The sequence below is a fragment of the Opisthocomus hoazin genome, chromosome 15, assembly GCF_030867145.1.
Source record: "Opisthocomus hoazin isolate bOpiHoa1 chromosome 15, bOpiHoa1.hap1, whole genome shotgun sequence".
NCBI classification, from domain to species: Eukaryota; Metazoa; Chordata; class Aves; order Opisthocomiformes; family Opisthocomidae; genus Opisthocomus; species Opisthocomus hoazin.
Genome location: NC_134428.1, coordinates 26,641,977 through 26,661,866, shown reverse-complemented (window position 1 = coordinate 26,661,866; position 19,890 = coordinate 26,641,977). Strand labels below are relative to the sequence as shown.

General features: G+C 40.6%; 3 protein-coding genes across 6 annotated transcripts in view; 1 reads left to right on the top strand and 2 right to left on the bottom strand.

Annotated features, from left to right (window-relative positions):
- Positions 1-1,560: 1,560 nt before the first annotated feature.
- GNPTG (N-acetylglucosamine-1-phosphate transferase subunit gamma) lies at positions 1,561-11,967 on the bottom strand. The gene is made up of 11 exons (XM_075436624.1): positions 11,878-11,967; positions 11,741-11,795; positions 11,399-11,466; positions 9,213-9,267; positions 9,009-9,092; positions 7,906-7,999; positions 5,925-6,039; positions 5,278-5,360; positions 4,909-5,037; positions 3,410-3,491; positions 1,561-2,322 (listed from the first exon to the last, which is right to left on the bottom strand). Exons 1-11 carry the CDS (start codon positions 11,921-11,923, stop codon positions 2,198-2,200), a joined length of 936 nt encoding a protein of 311 aa, XP_075292739.1. The 5' UTR covers positions 11,924-11,967; the 3' UTR covers positions 1,561-2,197.
- Positions 11,932-19,890, top strand: part of TSR3 (TSR3 ribosome maturation factor) — a 14,832-nt gene continuing 6,873 nt past the window's right edge. Inside the window, exons 1-6 of one of the 2 annotated variants that reach the window (XM_075436620.1) lie at positions 11,932-12,087; positions 12,228-12,444; positions 13,313-13,506; positions 14,288-14,461; positions 15,871-15,934; positions 16,014-16,108. In XM_075436620.1, the coding sequence (XP_075292735.1) occupies positions 11,991-12,087; positions 12,228-12,444; positions 13,313-13,506; positions 14,288-14,461; positions 15,871-15,934; positions 16,014-16,108 (841 nt within the window). In that variant the 5' untranslated portion in view covers positions 11,932-11,990. Of the gene's footprint in view, positions 12,088-12,227; positions 12,445-13,312; positions 13,507-14,287; positions 14,462-15,870; positions 15,935-16,013; positions 18,281-19,890 lie in introns of those variants that run through there. The other variant, XM_075436619.1, reaches the window with a different exon arrangement.
- The window catches only part of UBE2I (ubiquitin conjugating enzyme E2 I), a 14,285-nt gene continuing 12,709 nt past the window's right edge, over positions 18,315-19,890 (bottom strand). For all 3 annotated transcript variants that reach the window (XM_075436626.1, XM_075436625.1, XM_075436627.1), the window contains exon 7: positions 18,315-18,977. In XM_075436626.1, the coding sequence (XP_075292741.1) occupies positions 18,914-18,977 (64 nt within the window). In that variant the 3' untranslated portion in view covers positions 18,315-18,913. The remainder of the gene's footprint in view (positions 18,978-19,890) is intronic.

The following is a 19,890-nucleotide window of genomic DNA, read 5'->3' as shown; positions in this document are numbered from 1 at the left end:
GTTTGATTAGGAATTTTCATGACACAAAAATAAGTTCACATTTTTACATTTGAAACCTTAATTAAAAAAAAAAAAGCCTCTAACTTTGAAGGGAACTAAGTCGTATTAGTAACTTAGATTCTTCCTCTCCAAGTGTGCAAGTCTGAATATCTATGAATCTGCATGAAAAAACAGATACTGCATTGTTCAATGAAACTAGGGGTTTTGTCCCCAATACAATGCAAACAGATCACTTTGATTCCTTGCAAAGACCTCTCCTATCAGTAACGATCACCTAAATCAGGCATGCCTAAAAAGTTCTAGACCAGAAAGCAAGTGCTGCCTATGCATTAAGGGTTGAAGAAGGTAATTTCTGTGTTATTTAGAATTACAGAAAAAATCAGAACACAAAGAATCACATATTAATGAATCATACACTTACAGTTGTCTTCAATATAAGTTGAACATACTCTGCGACTACCAAAATGTCACCTTCAGCAACAATTTTAAAGACTTCCAGCTTTGATATTTTAATACACTATGCACCTAAGAAAAAAGATCTGTGGAAGAGAGATGGCTTGTACAAAAAGTATGTTCAAATGCTAGTTCATTTGCAGTACATCCTGTCCATCCCTACGATGCAATGCAGGAACTACCCCTTGCGCTACCAGGGTAAATTATTAAGCTAAGACCACCACAGAAAGCAGCACGATACATGAAGGAATCAAGCTTGTAAAATACGGCTGCCGACAGGCTGGAAAAACAAGTTCTCGCATTAAGGTGTCAGTACGGCTTTCAAGCAGGGGAATACCAGCAAACTGTCGGCAGCTCCTTCCCTGCAGCTGCACTCCCGTCCTCACTTCTCCTCCTGCGGCTGAGAGGGAGCGCTGCTTTTTTGGGTCACATCTAAAGGGTCCACGGTCTGACCGGAGAAAACCGCTTCCAGTCGCTCATCAATCTCCGTTCCTTCCCTGAACACGCACCAGAGCAGCAGCCCAGCGCATAGCAGGCTGAGGGGCAGCACCTTCACCCAAGGCCTCTCGTGGTCGCTCCCCATCGACCGGCTGACGCTCCACACCCGCGGGCTGGCCTTGCTGGCGGAGAAGGGGATGGCCCCCCCGCCCTCCGGGTCCGCGCCCGCCGGGCCCCGCCGCCGCCCCAGCCCCAGCCCCCGCCGGGGACCAGGCAAGCGCAGCGGGCGCCACGCCCTGCAAAGACAGTCGCGTCAGACGCGCGGGGCGCGCGGCCAGCATCCGCGGCCCCGCGCCCGCCACTCACCGGCAGCGGCCCAGCGCCCAGCTCATCCCGGCACCGCCCCGCCCGGCTCCTCCCGCGCCGCCCGGAAGCGGAAGCGCGGGTGCGCGGAGACAGCGGGGTCTAGCAGGTTCCAGGAGGCGGGAAGGTGAGGCTGCTGCGCGCGCTGCCGCGGGAAGGGCGCTCGGCCGCTGCCCAGGAGCCGGCGGCCGGAACGACAATGGCCTGGGGGCGCCTGCGCTGCCCGCCCGGCAGGCTCACGAAGCTGGCAGCCGGAGGAAGCGAAACGACTGGCGACGGCGCCCTCCGCCGACTTCTACAGTAATGCGTGCGCAGCTTGTGTTGGAAGAGTGCATTTTATTCCATATTGCATACAGAGAATTGCCGTGTATTCCCTTAACTATTCTTTTACAACAGTTTGGTGTTTTCATAGCGCCTTTTCCCATCAGATCCTGAACAGCTTTCATGTTATCCACCTGCTATACAACGATGACACCAACCTCTGAACATGGGCGGGTGGAGTGGTGCATTCTGCACTGCTTTGGCGGAAAACATTTCTTTTTTGGCTGAAGTCCACACCAAAAATATTTTAGCATACGGATGAAGTATTGTACTTGCTACCTTTCATACAACAGATTGCAGCACTGTCTTGGAACTATTTTGCATTTACACCACCTGTTACCATGCTTGATCAAAGAAAATGACAAAGCTGGGACCTGAGACACAGAATCTGTAAACCTATGCCCACTACTGGCCTTAGCAAATAAGTTTTACAAATGTTCTCAGAAACTAGCCAACTGTTCTCAGTAATGGTAAGCCCTTGCTCCATTATGTTCCCTTTGTTTTAGGGCAGAAATTCAGAAAGTCAGGAATACTCGCAGAAGGTAAATCATCTTCGTGCCACAATACACATTCAGCTTGCTTGACATTCCGTGTGAACTTGCTGTTTACCACCCAAATTTCTTCATACAGTGTCATTCCAAATTCCTGTATCGCCATGCAGGTACTCATCATCCTTTGACCCATTAAGAACAGTTGTCACTGCAGTTGCCAGTTCGTGACTCACATGTTCAACACCGGTATTTTCAGCTGCAGTATTTAGTTTAAGACATCAGTTCATTCTGCTTTTAACCACCAAAACATTTTTGTCACAGAATTCACTAAAAAGTTTTGAAATAAGTCATCTAGAGTAAGCTCTGAATTCAGCTTTCGATTATACAGTTCTAATCTGCAATAATTAAATGAACTACTAAACAGGCAGAAATACTGTGCAAGTTACATAGTTAATAGTTTAAACAGGGATTAAACGTTTTACAAAATTCTATATAATGAATTTTCCCTAGAAAAGTCACCAATTTAAAAAAAATAGAGAAGAAAGTTTCTCAAAACAAAAAGAAAAAATTAAGTATGTCATTAATTTTACACTAAATTAATTAGCTCAAAGCTTCATTGTTTTCCTGAGGTCTCAAATCTGAACATAAAAGATGTAAATATATATTCAGGGAAATTAAATCCTCCGTAGACAAATAGTTCATATAATAATGGGCACGATGGACTGGAAGGAATGGGGGGGCAGGAATAAAAAAAAAAAAAAAAAACACAAAAAAACCACCACCACCACAACAACAAAACAAAAATCAACTTGTCTGGAATTAATTCAGATAAGCCTTGCTTCTTCATAGCCAGTACCAAATGGTCTTTTCTTCTAAAAACTGCATGTGAGATGGTACTAACAGAAATCAACGAGGGGGGAAAAAAAAAACCTAAGAAAGGATAAAAACAATTCAAACAGACAGAGAACGTTTGAAATGTTCTTGAAGTCAGGCCTTGTGGCTGACTATGCAGAAAGTGGAGTTACCTGAAAGATGGTTATGTGCTATGAATGCTGTAACACCAAATTCCTTTTTTTTTTTGGCACTTTTAAGTACTGGAGACAAACTTCAATTACAACAGCAGTCAACATTTTTCTATAAAGCTAAAAGTTCTAGTCATCAACAGATTTTTGGGGAGCAAAATAATTCCTCTTGCGCAGACGTAAGTACTTACTAAAAACTTTGTCTACTGAATTTTACCTCCATATATGACAGATTTAATCCTTGCTGTAACCAAAAACAACATTCAGGTATTCACATTCTGAATAGACAATAATGAAAAAGAATAATAGCAAAAAACTCACCAGAACTTCCTTTGTACACAATACCGTGCTGACTCAATAAATCTTTAAGATTTTTTATTTCTTTAGAAAGTTGCTTGTATTCCTAAGAAAGAAAATACATTTCAAATGGCTCTCCCACTCTCCAAATGCATACATAAAATGGGAGCTTATAAAGAATAATGGGTCTTTGCACAGCTTTTGACGTAAAAGATCTTAAACTGCTTATTCCAAGAACAAGGTGCAAATTTTATAGAGATATATATTTCTATGTTGCCAAAACACAAGCCAGCTTTTTCCAAGCCTGAGAGTAAAAATTAGGACTACTTTCTGTAACTAGTTTGAAACTATCTTCTAACTAGCATTTCATCATAGCACAAAGTTGCACTCTTAAGTTTGCTACAGGAACGTCCTTATTTTATTTTATGTCATAACGCTACAGTCTGGAAATTTGTCACCTCCTCAATCTTGACCTAGCAATTTCATGTTCTCACTTCTAGCTGTTTCTGTTAACTTACAGAGCCAGGGATTGCTTAGTACTTCTGAGACTCAAATCACACATCTGAAATCTCTAAGAAAGGCCCAATTTTTTATAGCATTTTGGTTTTTACATGAATCAAGAGCAAAAGACTAACTATTTCAGATTCTGTGGTTACCAAAATAGCCAACGTTATGTCAATTCAGCTACGATGAACCCAGAAACAGAAGTACGAATTATTAAATACTGTACTGTTAACTACTAAAAAAAAAAAAAAAGGTGAGTATTCCAACTCCTAACAGTACCACATCAAAATGGTGATCTTTATATAAGTATATTCAGATTAACAACAGTTTATTTGCTTATATTCAGGAATTACTACATGGATGTTTTGTCTTAGCTACATTTTTAAATAAAATGACAACAGCAGCTTCTTCTCCGTACTATAGTGAATTAAGTCCCTTCCGTGCCCTTTTTTTGATGTTCAGCTTGCACTCTTTTAGGCTGAGCACACCTTCTACCTCTATTTTCCCCATTTCAATTCTTTTGCAGGAGGACTGTTCACGCACGTGAAAGTCATTCAGAAATGGACACAGCATAGATCATACTGCCTTTTGCTTGTGTCACAGCCAACGCATTCTGACACAAGTCTGGGTAATTAACCACAGAGACAAGCATCAACATTCCCAAGGCTGGTTACACATTTATTTTCACTAGTACTTCTTTCCTATTTCCAGACCGATATTCCCCAGAAAGAGTACTTACAAGGTGTTCATAACCCAAGCGCCTACACTAATTCCTACATACACCCCCGTCTTCTTACTGGGCATTCAGTTGTGCTGGTTTGGTTTTGACATAAGGGCTAGAATAAAGATTTCAGAACACTCTGTATGCAGACTGCTACGTATTGAAACCAGAAAAGATAATCTCACGAACAGATTTCAGCTGAATCCAAAGAGTATTTACATAATGCTGTCACACTGATACAATCATACAGTAAAAAGGTTGCAATTTAATTCCACATTTTAAATATTACGCTCTATACCTTACTGCACTTCTCCACTGTTTCAAATTCCAGACTTATTTTCTTATTCTGTTTCTCAACTTCCTTTTCTTCTGTTGCTTTTAGAAGTCCCGCTTCCTCAAAAATCTCTTTCAGTCCTTTTTTGTATCCCTAAAAAAGTTTCCAAAAGACAACAGATCAATCCACCCGACTCTCATCTCTGCTTGTAATTTGCACTGGCCATTCCAATTCCCCAAGTTTCACTGTATAAAACATTACCAGTTGATATAGCAGTTACAGAGCACAAAAATTGCAGAATAAATGCATCCATTCCAAAAGCTGCACTGGCCAGGTTTGGCTACTTGACAGTAATTGTTCTTTACCAAATAGAGTTGGAAGAAATTAACAGACCTGGTCAGTTATTAGTTCATCATACAGAAGCTGCTCTGCTTCATCCCACTTCCTTTGTAGCGCTTCAGTCAGAGTTGGATAAACTGAAAAATGGAAGTGAAACCAGGTAAAACCCAACAGTGCTGTCCCTGCATTAGTTAAATGCTCCTCTAGTAGCATGCAAGTGTATTCGTTTTGTTTTAAGAACACAATGTTTCTATACAGTACATAGTCTCTGCTGCTTTAAAGAGTTGGGCTTGAACTTAAATTCTGCTTCACACATTTAAATGTTCTGGAAAATGCCACCGACCAAAAATTTTTCTCTATTTCCAGCTACAAGGCTTCAAATTTCTTTGCTGAATGTAATTCTAACCGAGCTCTCAATTTTTGTAATGTAACTAAATGAGCAGATACTACAGGGTTGATTCCTGCAACCAGTCCAAGAAAAAACCAAAAATCACTCACTGGGTCTATACTAGCAATGACAATTTATGTGAGAAGTATCTATGTGTTATAATGATTGGGAATTAAAATACACTTTTGCATTACATGTTACATTTAATACTCATTTATATCAAGTTACAAACTCAGAGAACCTAAAAATTTACACTTCGAGGTTGGCGTAATATGCCAGCTGCTCCATACACAAATGATTTTCTAAATCTTACCTAAAAGAGAGTGGGGATGGCACACAAGAGGAGTCTCAAATGTCAGAAAATAAACACAAGTACTCGGCTCAGACACATAAGCCAATTTATTGCTCTTTCCACAAACAAGGTGAACCTAAACACCAGTAAAAACAAAGATGAATGAAACACCTCCACATGAAACAGGACCAGCACTGATGATCAATTTTCTGTCTTCCAATGCTAACAGATGTGTTTCTGTACATACTCTCATATCAAAGATTCCAGTGCTGTCACCCACAGAAAAAGAAAAATAGCAAGAACATCTTCAACTTGTTTATCAAATTGAAAATTACTTCCTCTAATGGGAAACGATCTCCCTACCTATCATTGTTCCTTGGACTCCCAAGCACCATATTTCCAGCAAGAATGAGAGTAAAAAAAGAGGGTGAATAGGACACCCTTTAGAACCTTATCTGACCTAAGCATAATTCACTTATCAAATTTTAGTTTTGACCAATGTGCTAAATAAAGAGAACAATAAACATCTAGCGTGTAGAAATTTTGTTTTCATCTTTAAACTTGCAGCACCAGTATTTTCTGTCTGTTCAAAACTAAATGCCAGTGAAAGACTTGAATCACCATGTCAAATGTCATACAAGAACAGTAATCTTTGCTGCAGCCCCTATGGGAGATAAGGATGTTAACAAGGCACCTCCATGACAGTACAGAATATTTTCACCTTGGCCAAGATATTTTGTCCCTTATCCCATCTTCACATTAGTTATTATTCCAACATCCCTCTCTCTTAGGTATTGTATTGTCACCCATCATTGTAACAGCTAAGCATCTTCTACACAAAAAGCAACCTGTTGTGAACTATACACTATTTTTAATTCTTCTTCATGACAGTGATCTACATCACCAGGGAATCATAGAATCATTAAGGTTGGAAAAGACCTCTAAGATCATCAAGTCCAACCATCAAACCAACATCACCATGCCTGCTAAACCATGTCCTGAAGTGCCATATCTACACGTTTTTCGAACACCTCCAGGGATGGTGACTCCACCACTTCCCTGGGCAGCCTCTTCCAACTCTTTCAGTAAAGAAATTTTTCCTAATATCCAATCTAAGCCTCCCCTGATACAACCTGAGGCCATTTTGTCTCGTCCTACCACTAGTTACTCGGGAGAAGAGACCAACACCCACTCATTGTATCTGTAAAACTGCGTAACACACTGAAATGAGAGGTGGAAAAAGTAGAACATTAATGAATAAAAAAGGACGTGTGCAAATCATGTACCACACACTGGGCAAGTCCCAAGACACCCTTCCTTACCATTCTAGTTGAATATTTCCTTGGCACAGGGACTGTTTGAATGTGAAAAGGAACATTTTAACCACTCAACAAAATAAGAATTTTTACTTTTTCTTTAAAATGTACTCACACCAGAATCTGTTTCTCTTGACTTGGTGCCTCTGCCATTCCCACATATTTGATTCTCTCCTTAATTGTCCTTGCATGCCCTCTCCTCTTGTTTTAACACCTTACTTAGCTTCTCAACATGCTGTTGTTAACTGCCTAATTCTTTCCCCTCCTTTTCCCTGGATGTGCCTAGCACAATAGGCTGGGATCTTGAATTCAACAAATAGGGCTTTTTCGTTATTTCTCCTGACACAAATTACAAAGCACTGTGCGTTTCTACAGCAGTGATAATACCAGAATATTGCACTCTATCAAGGAGAAAAGGTTAAAAGTAACAAATGAGAATACATAAGTAAACGTCTTCAAAGTTTTATCCTGATGTTAGCTTCCCTCCTCTGTCCATTCACCTAGCTCCTACAGAAATACATCTTTATGTTTTCTATCACATCTTAGAATCACAGAAAGCTTTGCATTGGAAGGGACCTTTAGAGGTCATCTAGTCCTTGACTTCTTCAAGAGACGAATGTTTCAGTCTGCAGAGTGTCATGTAGAGAGTTATGCTGTCTGAATTTGCATGGTCTAGATTATCATACCTTTGTCTGTCTGCTCCTAGTTTCACATGAGTCTCCTTCCCTCATCCACATTCCAACAAATGTGTTGTTGTCAATTTCCCATTCATGCCAGATTCTGAAAAAACAGCACATCATTTTATTTTAAGTTGCTGGAAAGAAAAAGGTGATCACTCAGGAAGAAAAACAGGAATATCCTTACAGCATGTTCAATTTAACTGTATATACTTAATTTTTGTTGTCTTAGTATTTCCATTTATTACAGCCAAGACTTTATGAACAGTGAGGTTTGTTATCCAGGCTGCTGTATAGGGCACATCAACATTACTTTGAGAGCACAGTTTTGGACCAGCTTTCAGTTTGCAACCCATTTGCACTTACAAATCCATGTTTAAATCGAATAAAATACAGCTTATAAATCAGTCCCACAACAAATTCCATGATGCTAAGTACCCTGTGCAACTCAGATTGTCTGCAGGATTTTTACTGCTGGTGAGAGCCAATGATACTCTCAGCATCTTGATGTACTCTCTTCCTCTCACATTGGCTCACTAATTATTGTGCACATACGAAAAAAAGAGACATGTATATACAAACTATTTAAAAAGGCAGTAATTTTAAAGCAGTGCTCTAGTTTATAATTAAATTTATTTTAGGTCTTGTGATTTGGATACTCTGGGGTCTTTGAATACTTTGGCATACTTTTTGGGGGTCTACACTGAAATCTTTTATTACTTTTTATTAAATATGTTTAACACAACCACTAGGCAGAAAGCACTAATTTCATTTTGTAAGGTTATATTCATCTCAAAGTGAAAATAGTTAACAGGCATGAAATCTTGTTAATATAAGCTGTAGTTACACATTATTGAATTTCTCACATAAACACGTCACACCTGCAGTTGGCACTGGTTATTAATCAGCCCCCAGCTAAAACAGGAGGTCAGTATTTATCAACAAAAAAAAATCTGAATTTTCCAAGATGGGGTATTTTTATGCATAACGCCTTTGGAACTACAATGACCTAAGCTGACCAATAAAAGAATATTAAAACTGCCTCCTTTCTGACAATCTATAAAAGGGTCTGCTAACAACACATGTAAAATTGAAAGGTCTAAAAGCCTCACCCTAAAATCCCACTATAGGCGTTCCACCGAAAAGTCTGCTCATGCTGAGTGACATTATGGAAAGGACAAAACTCATACTTGTACCTTACAAGAAAAAAAAAAAAAAGGAAAGAAAAAGCAAATAAGAAATGTTTCAGGCTGAAATAAAAAACTAGTTAATTCCTAATAAATATATAGAATGAAATAACCAAATCCATTACTCACGTGGATTCCACAGAACTGAAACATTTGCCAGCAAGCCTAAAGAGATGTGCAGGTCCTAAAAACACCACAAAATGTCATCAAGGAAGAATAATGTTTTGGTTAAATTTAAGCAAGTTACTGTGGTAAAAAAACTGCAAAAAGTATGTGACAAATTTAATTTTCTGCTGTACATAAGGAAATCTGTATCTTCCATATAGATTACTCTAAGTTCCCACTAGTGCTATATTGGTTTGTGCCATGATCTTTAACATTTTTCATCTTCAATACTCAAGTGAAAGAGATTAGCCTCTTTCTATGATGGAAATAAGAAGCCTGTATACAAACAAATATTTGGAGCCCAGATCCATAAAAGGAATCATCAGTGCAGATCTTGCCAAAATCTAACACTGAAATCGCTGGAACTCATGCGTGGCAGCTGTCTGTGCCCAAAGTCATCCAAACTCCTCAAGTTTATACGAGTAAAGCCCATTTGCTCAGAATGTTGACAGTGCTGCATATTTAAGTTTCACTGAGATTCTCGAACTAGATATTTGCCTTCACAATCTGATCCAGTTGGTATTCACCAAGATAAACATTTCACTGTCAGACAGGTCAGCTGTTACAATTCTACTTTTGTAAAATTGACCATTCCAGCCTTGCTGTCAGAGGAATCCGAGACACGTAACTCGTCATTCAAAAAAAAGCCAAAACTTCTGAACTATGTGCTACAGGGATATTTCAGTGTCCCTCATTCAAGGTAATTTTGCATGAAATGATTAGATATTTGTGAAGAAAGGAGAAGAAAAGAGATTACAAAACAAATAAAGTAAAACCCCATCCTGGATTCTGATTCCCCACTGCCAGGATTGCCTATGTACTTTTTCCGAAGATCTAGACAAGCAAACCTAGAAACAAAGATCAGACCACCAGAATCATGCCCTCTGGAATGCCTTAACCACTGGGATATAGGTAGGTTCTCTTTGCCACATGATTTTTCTGACTGTATGATCTTGCATTTCATTCTACAGCTTATCATAGGCTTGGCGAAAGGATCTGCCTCTACTACATGCAATCTGTGCCTCAGTGATTAGGCTGCTCTCCCCACAGAGGAAGAAAAGCAAATCTGAATGTCCCTGAGGAATGTATTAAATTCATGCCTCCATTTCCTGGGCAGACGCTCTAAAAGATAGATTATAGGAACTACTAACCCAACGGTCTTGTAAAAGAAAAGAACAAGTACGGTTTCCATGCTAAAGAAATAACTGTGCAAGATGGGGTTCCATGCCCTATATTCCAGTTCCACAGACGCTCCAAATTTTTGGCTACACCTAAGTTCCCACATCCAGGAAAGAAGGATTTCTAGCGTACTGTCCTTTTAACTTTTCTCCTGCTATTTTTGACATCTTTCCATTCAGCATTCTACCTATTACTAATCCCATTCCTAACTATTTCACTTTTCACATACAGTACATGCATAATTTATGCATTTGATTTGGGTTTATAAAACATGACAGAAGACATTAAGCATAATCACGTTCAATGCCACTGTACCAAGATGCCTTTACTGAACCTGAACAAGGTTTAAGTCTATGCCTAAGGTTAGCAGAGAGACAAGAGTGATTTCCTTTTGTTTACTCTTTGCATTCAGTGTTTGTTTTATCTACTCTCCTCCATATATGGTCTACGATTTTTCAGATTCCTGTTTATTTTGCTAAGCTGGTAGATTTATATTGCAGCGCCCAGGCTTTATTGTGTGAAAGTGAGCCTCTGTGACTTGTTCCAAGATGACTCTTCGGACCTTTTTTTAAAACATTTTTTGAGTACTAAGTACTGTCAGATGATGGAATGACTTTTACATGACAATCTCAAGGACGTCAGTGATTGTTTCAAGAAGAAAAAAGTTTTTAGTAAGGATCAGAAGGATCTGAGATTGGCTCAAAAAACCACCACAAGAATAAAACATATGGATAGCACTGTGACAAAGGCAGTTGAAACAGCACTGGGACATGGAACACCAAAGAGGTCAATCTAGGTTTCAACCTTTCAGAAGCACAATAAAATACATTTGCCCATGGCTATTTTCCGTGATGCTCATAAAATGACAAGTAAAATTAGCCTTTGTCTGCATACAGTCAGGGTAGACTTTTCTGCAAATGACTGTCACTGAAAGGTGAAAGCTGCAGAAAGAAGGTACCGCTTGCACATACCCGATACTGCAGACGGCGACATCTTTGGCTGCAGCCTATTTGTTTGAGGCAAGAATGGGTTATTCAACCTTTCAAAAGAAGGAAAGGCAAATGTTTAAGACCGAGTCGTGCATCCGGCTGCGGTCACACACCCCCCGCCCAAGCGTCCCGACACCCGCAGCCACGCACGACGCGCGCGGAGCGGCGATCCCTGCCCGCGGCTCCACCAGCGGAGCCGCGGCGCGCCCCGGCCCGGCCGGGCCCGCCCTTCCCCGGAGGACGGGACAGGCTGCGGCAGGCGGAGCGGCCGATGTACCCGAGGCCGGGTGGGTCGCGGCACACAGCGAGCGGGCATCCACGCACCCGAACGTGTTCGGCTCCTCCACGATCTTCATCTTCCCCGCCGAGGCGCAGAGACCTGCCGAGCAGAGAGCATTGGCTGCGGCGGGCGGACCGCGGACCGGCTCACCCGCTCGCCCCCCGCCTGCCCCCGGGCTCACCCAGCGCCGCGCCCAGCGCCGCCAGCAGCAGCCGCCCGGCCGCCATCGCCTCTTCCGCTGGAAACGGAAGGGCGCAGGCCCGCGGGGCGGCCGCTCCGCCCAGGCGTGGCACCATGGAGCGCGGTCGGCGCGCTGCCCCGCGGAGGGGCGGCCGGTGTAGCGCCCGCAGCCTCGACACCTTCGCAGCGGAAGCGGAGGCCGCGCTGAGAGGTGCGGGAGCGTGCCGCGGACCCCGGGCCGAGCGGTGGCGCGGCCTGGGCTAGGCCGGGCGGGACCGCTGGTCCTGCCCGGGAGCCGGGCCGGCCCGTGCGGCCGGCCGCTGGGCACTGACGCGCTCCTGCTATTTGCAGCTTGCCTGGAAGGCGAGGGGGCCGCGGAGGGGGGCGCCGCGGAGGCCAAGTTCCCGTGCCGCCTCGCCATGTGGGAGCTGGGGCACTGCGATCCCAGGAAATGCACCGGGAGGAAGCTGGCTCGAAAAGGGCTGCTCCGAACCCTGCGCCTCCGCCAGCGATTCCCAGGCCTCGTCCTCAGCCCTCTGGCCACCGAGTACGTCTCTCCAGCGGACAGGTAAGGTCTGGCTGAGGCCCGCACCCAGGTGACCTGACTGCCCACTTGTGAAGTCCGCAGAGGCGCTGACTGTGATGAAGAGCACTTGGTTCGAGTGCTGTAGTGGTGGTATATTAGGGAGAACATTTTTACCCCTGATTTGTGGCCAAAACTGCGCTACAGAATAAATCTGACCTTCCTGTTACGGTATGTTGATGCATGAACGTGAGAAATAGGGCTATTTTATTAAATCGTGTTACTACTTCTACATAGCTGGTATCAGATGAAGAAAGCATCTGTAGAGCCCAATGAGAAATTAAAGTATGTGGTTTGTAGGTTAATTTTCTCAGAATCATGGGCCCTATAGCTACTGTATCTTTTCTAATTCCATATTCAAGTTGTTCGGCTAGGGAACACAATGTATTAACTAGACAACTTGTTTGGGGAAAATGCTGACAATTTTCTTCAAATGTGCCTGCAGAATGTTTATAAAGATGTATTTAATCAGAGAAAAGGTTGGTCTTTCGAAGCTAGTGCAGAACCTAGTTCTGAACTTCGGTGTACTTTTGAGAATATGAATGTCATTACTAACCACACTCTTCTGTCACAGTTTTAAACCTAGAATTTTTCACTTTCAGTTTGAAACATATGGATAAACCTTTTTTGTCACTTACATATTCAGAGGAAAAGCATGTTACTACTCTTTCTCATTGCATCTGTGTTTTAGATCATTGTAAAACATACGATTTTTGATTGACAAAAGGAAGGGGTTACATACAAATCTGTTGGCTGTATAAAGTGGCAATTGTATTCTCACTTTAACTTACTTTATCAATACAATGATAACAATTTTACAATTTTTCAAATACAGTGATGCTTCTTTTTTCAGGCATGTCATTGCTCAGCATGGAATTGCAGTCATAGATTGTTCATGGGCCAAATTAGAAGAAACTCCGTTTAAGAGAATGAGAGGAAGTCATCTACGACTGCTGCCTTACTTGGTGGCTGCAAATCCTGTAAACTATGGTCGGCCATGCAAACTGTCCTGCGTGGAAGCTTTTGCTGCAGCTTTTTGCATTGTTGGTAGGCTGTAATGTGTCTGTGTCAGCAATTCTTACATCCTTAGTAATTCAGAAGAGATGATCTGTGATAAATTGTAATGCTGTCCCATCGGTCATCACTTAGGTTGAGTTTGGAATCACTATCTAGCTTTCTTACATGTACTTGTATCTGGTAGCATCCAGGTTATCTGTGGGGTGTGCATGTCACCTACTAAACAGGAGACAAATAGATTTTGTCACAACACCAAATGGCATTTAATGTTAGAAAAAATGTTTACAAAAGCAAGAAAAGACAGAGCGTGAATCCTTAGGCACCTTTGTCTTAATGAGAGCTAACAGTTGTCTGTGAATAGGGTGGGTTCTGATTAAGAACAAAAGAAATTGCCCCCTCTTGTGATGTTTTGCGAACTCATCACAGAACTGTCTTGACAATTGAAGAGACATGCTTTACTATACTGCAGACAAATCTTATCTTCAGAAAATGTTCTCTGTACACCTGCTCTCTTACTGAAGGACTGTGGGAGCTAGAGCTTGAATCACGCATTACCTGTACGACATATTTTTATTAACATTCATTAAAAGACTATGAACTTTTCTTGGATTCAGTTAGATGCTTCAACTTAAACTGAAATTTGAAAATATTTTACATCTTTGTAAAAGTCTGAATCCCTGAACACTGAAAAAATGCTTGCAAACATCTCACTATTGTAGTGATACACAGGTATATACTGAACTCAGAAACCTGTAAGCTGAGTGAAATCTCACACTGAAAAATAAAACTGATCATGTATTTTCTGTTTTAGGATTCTCAGACCTAGCCACCATTCTTCTAAGGAAATTTAAATGGGGTAAGGTATTTATTGACTTGAACAAAAATCTCTTGGAAAAATATGCAGCCTGTCATTGCCAGGAAGAAGTGCTGAGAGTTGAAAAGGACTTTTTAGCCAGTATCCAAGAAACAGAAGACGAACAAATAGGTAAGAAAAACCAGACACACCCTTTTCCTAACTAGCCTTACAGTCTTTTCTTTAAATCTTATGAAAATATTGGCAAGGTAGAAGAGCTTTGAGATGTGTTGTTCTGTCTTTACACTGTATATTCTTATAAGCAAGTTTGCATGTTTTTTTCAACTCAAAAACATGAAAACAACTAAAGCAACTTAATGCATATAGTAGTGTATTCATAGCTGAGCTGTGGAGCAGCTACCCTGATTCAATTAAGGATACTGGAGAACTAAGGAGTAAAAAGAATAGATGATGCTTCCTCATTTTATCTACAGATGTTAAAAGCAGAGTATGAGTAAAAAGTCTAGTAATTCAGGAGGACTAGAAGAGAAATACAGGCATACAGTCTGACAGCAAGTTAGTTATACATAAACCTAAGAAAGACCTTTAATGGACATATTTATGTAGTCCCTAGTCAAGAGTTTAAAATCAGACTTAGAAAAATAATGAAAATAGCTTATAGGTACAGTAGTTTATTCCCAGATTCTTCCAGTAACTTACTGGTATGCCAGTATATCAGGCTATATTCACTGGTGAGTGTTTGGTCTCATTCGAGGTAGCACAAAAAAATCTAAATCAAATGATTGAGAAGCATGAAGAGAGGTTCTCCCAATTAATGTTTTCCTTTCACGGTGGTTAAGTCTTAAGTCCCATAAAAATAGGCCAGGGGATCACACTGTAAGGAGATGGTAGACAGCCTTTAGTTTCTCTGAACTTTCATCTCTTTGCCGTGACATGCTAGGCTGAACAAAATCATCCTGTTGTTTGGTCGAAGCCTAACTACTGTTATTGTTAAACTGAAGACAGTTCTTAACGGGCAACACTACTATGCCAAAGAAAGAACACTTCCACCCACAATCATATGTATTTTCTGGATAGACTGTAGTACCAAAGCTATCACGCCTTGTTTGACTTTTCTGAGGTAACAGTTCTCCTCAGCTGTGTAAGCCAAAACAAATCTTGCCCTACCCTTACTCAGCACAAACTAAACCTGGACAGCTATACTTCACTTCTCAGTAGATATGAGCTAACTAGATAGCCCTTTTAGAACTAAACCATTCTGAGAACATCCACATTTTCTTACCAAAAGCCTTAGAAACCTATGTGTACAGTCTGACTATGCCTAACGAGCTACTGAACCCGGGGAAGGGGGACACGAAGGGCATAAAAAAGACTAGAATGCGAGGACAAGACTGGGCAGCTGTTTCTCAGCTCCCCTGGTTTCTGAACAAACAACTATGGTAAACTTACCAGAATGCTGAACCAAACTTGCTATGTGTTCCCCTCCGTGCTAACAATCTTCTCTTAAAATGAAAATGAAGGCAGACCATTAAAATACGCCCTCGTCTTCAGTGCATGTGTTTTTTCCCTTCTTTTTTCAGATCCATTTGATGTTGACTCAGGAAAAGAATTTTCTAATCCCAACAGACCAATCAATTCCCCACGGTACTGAAAAGTTAATTTAAATACTGTTTTTCTTATTGTAAGTTGTTTTGCTTTTATAATCCTGAAAAAATGTTTCCAGATTAGCACAAAGTAATGAAGAATCTGAGGACGACAGTGTGAGCACTCCAGATGATGCCACTGAAAGCAGTGATGAGAGCAATCCAGAAGATGATGGTACTGTAAAGCTGCTGCAACAACAGCCAATAAATCAACTATGTGGAAAGTGAAATAAAAAAAAACCCCACACCCCCAAGCCCCAAACAAACTCTCCCTCCCCCCCTCCCCACCCCGCAAATCCCAAAGAATTGTAACATCTTGTATAAAGAAATTCTCTTGTTAACAGTATAGCTTTTTCACCTGTAACTTGGTGCTTAGCACCCTTCAGGTGAAACTCAGGCTAGATGTGGGTTTATAGATCTTTTTATGCACATAAAGGCTTTAGGTTATTTTAATTTTTAGAGAATTGTTTATGGAATGCTAATTATTATGTAAAGAGCCTAAAGCTTAATTACAAGTTAAAAAAACCCTATATTCTAATCAATGTGTCTGAAAAGTGGTTTATAGGGATTATTTTAACCTAATAGTACATTAAGTAAACCCTTCTAACTTCTGGGCTGTATTTCAACTGGAAAACATTAGTACGTTATTGCGCGGTTCAGAGTACCTACCACGTAAGGAGCCTCTGACTTTTTGCAGGCTTGAACATGCCATACGTATTTCAACTACTCCATCTCCTTTAGGGTAAACTGACTACCTAAGCTTAAAAGGAAAAAATGCTTCCTAGAATTGTTTTAGCATCTCATTATGTCTTTTCAGTAGCTTTACATGCTACTTTTTTTTTTTCCATTTACTCTGATAGACAGTCCTAAGCAACATACAGTGTTTTGGCACTTTATATTCAGAACTGTGCCATAAGAGTTCAGATAACAGGTTCAGCAGTGCTATCTGCCTGCATTCTCATTACTTGAGGTGGCACCCTACCGCATCAGAAATACATACGGTTTGGCCCTTAGAGACTTGAGAGACTCTCATCAGCACTAGCATCTTAGTGCACTTTTCTGTATGCCTGCCAGCTTGTATAGTGAACATGCCGCTGTTAGCATTTGTTTTCCGTACATTTGACTAGAACGCTCTTTTGCATTTCCACCACCCAACTAGAACTTATTTAAACCTAAACTTCAGCAACCCTTCAGTAGAATTTTAAATACTGAGGACAATTCATAGTGTTACCTTCATATATACAAGTTCTCCGAGTCACAGGAAGATTTTCACCTCTTAGCCCTCTTCTAGAGATTAAATGCTAGCCCTACTGGAGGTAGAATTGGGAGTCACAGCAGCAGTTTCAGTGGTACAAAAGTTCCCTTTAAAAAGAAAAAAAGAAGCCCAAGTAAATGAATTTTACAGGAAATCTAACTCAGTTTCTCAGTTACTCACTTTCCCACCCTAAATCTCTGAAGTCTTTCCCAAACCAGCTGTTGTAACAAGGATTTCCAGATACAGACAAGGAAGCAATCCCACAGAAACAATTTTTAAAGAATTGAGAACAGTGTGAAGGTGTTAGCTATTCTAGTTTGGGGTGATGCTTTTGTGTTACAAAGCTATCATCATGAAATGCAGACAAGCAGAACAGATCCGAGAACAGTGCTCTGTCACACTTAGAATAACTTATGTCTCTAGCAGTAGCCGTTTTTTAATAACAAAAGCACTGAAGCAGCTACAGCTCAGATGGACTCAGATGGAACAAAGCTTTTTTCACACTTCATTTGTTTTGTAGAACTATTTTGATTAAAAAGTACAGTAAAAAAGCAGTGAAAGTTTAATGGAGGGCACAGCAGTTTGACATACATGAAAATAACTTACATAATTTAACTGATTTCCTTTACAGAAGGAAACTGTAATTGCATAGACCGCATCCTTTTCCTAAAAGCTATATACATTGACATATGGAAGAAGGCACAGAAGTATTTCTGATAAACAGGTACCATTTGAAAACCCCAGCTGCTGTACGTCCCCTTGCATTCCTTGGACAGCTTCTATTATTGCTCGTCTCAGTCCAATGCTTGTGTTATTTTACATTAACACAGTCACACCAGTATGTTGATCCCATTACGCACAGTAAGCAACTGGTCTCTAGCTAGTCAGAATTCTGTAAGCTGTTTAAGGAAATGATCAAAGTTGAATAGCTCCAATTACCACTCAGGACCCAAAGAAGGGCCACATTGATGTTGGCAGCAGGGGCAGGGAAAAGAAATGAAGGCAACATCTAAATAAAAATGCAGCATCACAGGCCTTAAAAACAGGACTTGCACTGAATTGTGTTCAAAGCCATTTAAATGGCAGTCTTTTAATTATTTTAATGAAGATAAATGAAACAAAGCCCTTTATATAAACAGTTTATTTACTCTAAACAGCAACACAGACAGAACGCCATATAAACACAAAGGAAGTGATGCAGAATAAGGATGCTGGCTGACTTTGGATCTCAGAGGCTCTTAAGCAGTAACAACCTAGTTTCTGAAAGATAGAAAAACAAATTCAGGGAGGGAAGGGGGTGGAGGGCATGATTTTTATTTTTTTTTCATACAGCCAGCTAGAGGCTAAATATATTTCTAACATTTTAAAGCATGCCTGCATCAGATAGCAAAGTAACTAGAGATACTAGTGAATTTATAGAAGTATAAAAGTTTATAATTTTACAGCAGTTGAAATACTGACATCAATATTAAAATAAAAGCAAGTTTTACATAACAATCAAAAATACAAAAGACTGAAGGAAGAGACCCTGTATGAAAAAACTGGGGGCAATTCAGCAAATTTAGAACTGTATACAAGTGGCGAATATGGAAAATGGCACAAATACAACCCCCTCCCTTAAGTGGATATTAATTGTACAGAGCAACATTAGATTTTGCAAAAGTTCTGTAAACAAGTTCTTGCCAAACCAATCCCTTCCTTTTTAAGATGCTGCATGACAGATGCTTATGATGGTGCAAACTTCTTGGCTTGTGCTCGAACCCTCTTTTCATATTCCACTCTGTTTTGGCTGAATAGAAGAGAGAGAGAAACAGCTTGAGAAATCAGTGGCCATATTATATTGTTCTATTTCTCTTCAGTATGAAACAAAGTCATTGCTGAAGGGAAAGCCATTAGATAGGAATTCACTGAACACTACAATACATTAAGGGCTTTTCTGGACCATTACTCTGATAACATCCATTGGAGGGAGGTAAGGTACTGTTTAAGTAATTACTTCCCAAACTTCATATGTTGTCAAAGAATTGTACTATACAACTTCACACCGTACATAGTCTCTATAAACAGGTTTGCACCTGCTCTTTCTCAAGGCCAGCTGTACCTTACATGCAAGCATTCTTACTCATCTGAGCATAAGTTTTCCACTCCCCATGTTAAGACCCGAGGCTGTTAACAATAAATTCCAGTACCCTAACAGCACAAAGTGGTTGATGAGAGCAGTTCACTAACAGCTGGTGGACTTCCTATGATTTTAAAGTATCACCTCTACTGGTCTGGGGAGAAAGGGGAAGCACTGTTCAAGAAACAGGGAAATGACAACAGAATGGTAGTTTTAGCCTTCAGACCCCAACTCACAGTGTTAGGTTTATTGTAATCTTCGATTGAAAAAAAAAAAAGATCAACATTTTGAAAAAACACTGTAGTGAATGAAGTCTAGCATACTTGCTACAGATGGATTAAACAAGCAAGTGCTACTTCAAGGAACTATGACCAGTCATTAAGGCTCAGAATCAACAAAATAAAAGGGCAAGTTCTTTGTTTTCTATTCCTGGGCCAACAAGGGATGGTAGCAGCTTAGTAGAGCATCCATTTACATTCAACACCATATTTTTTATTAGCTGTCAGAAATGTCAGTCAAGAGCTAAACAAAAATTTGTTACCATTACTCTTGTGCCAAAGGTAGTTTACAGTGACTAGATTTT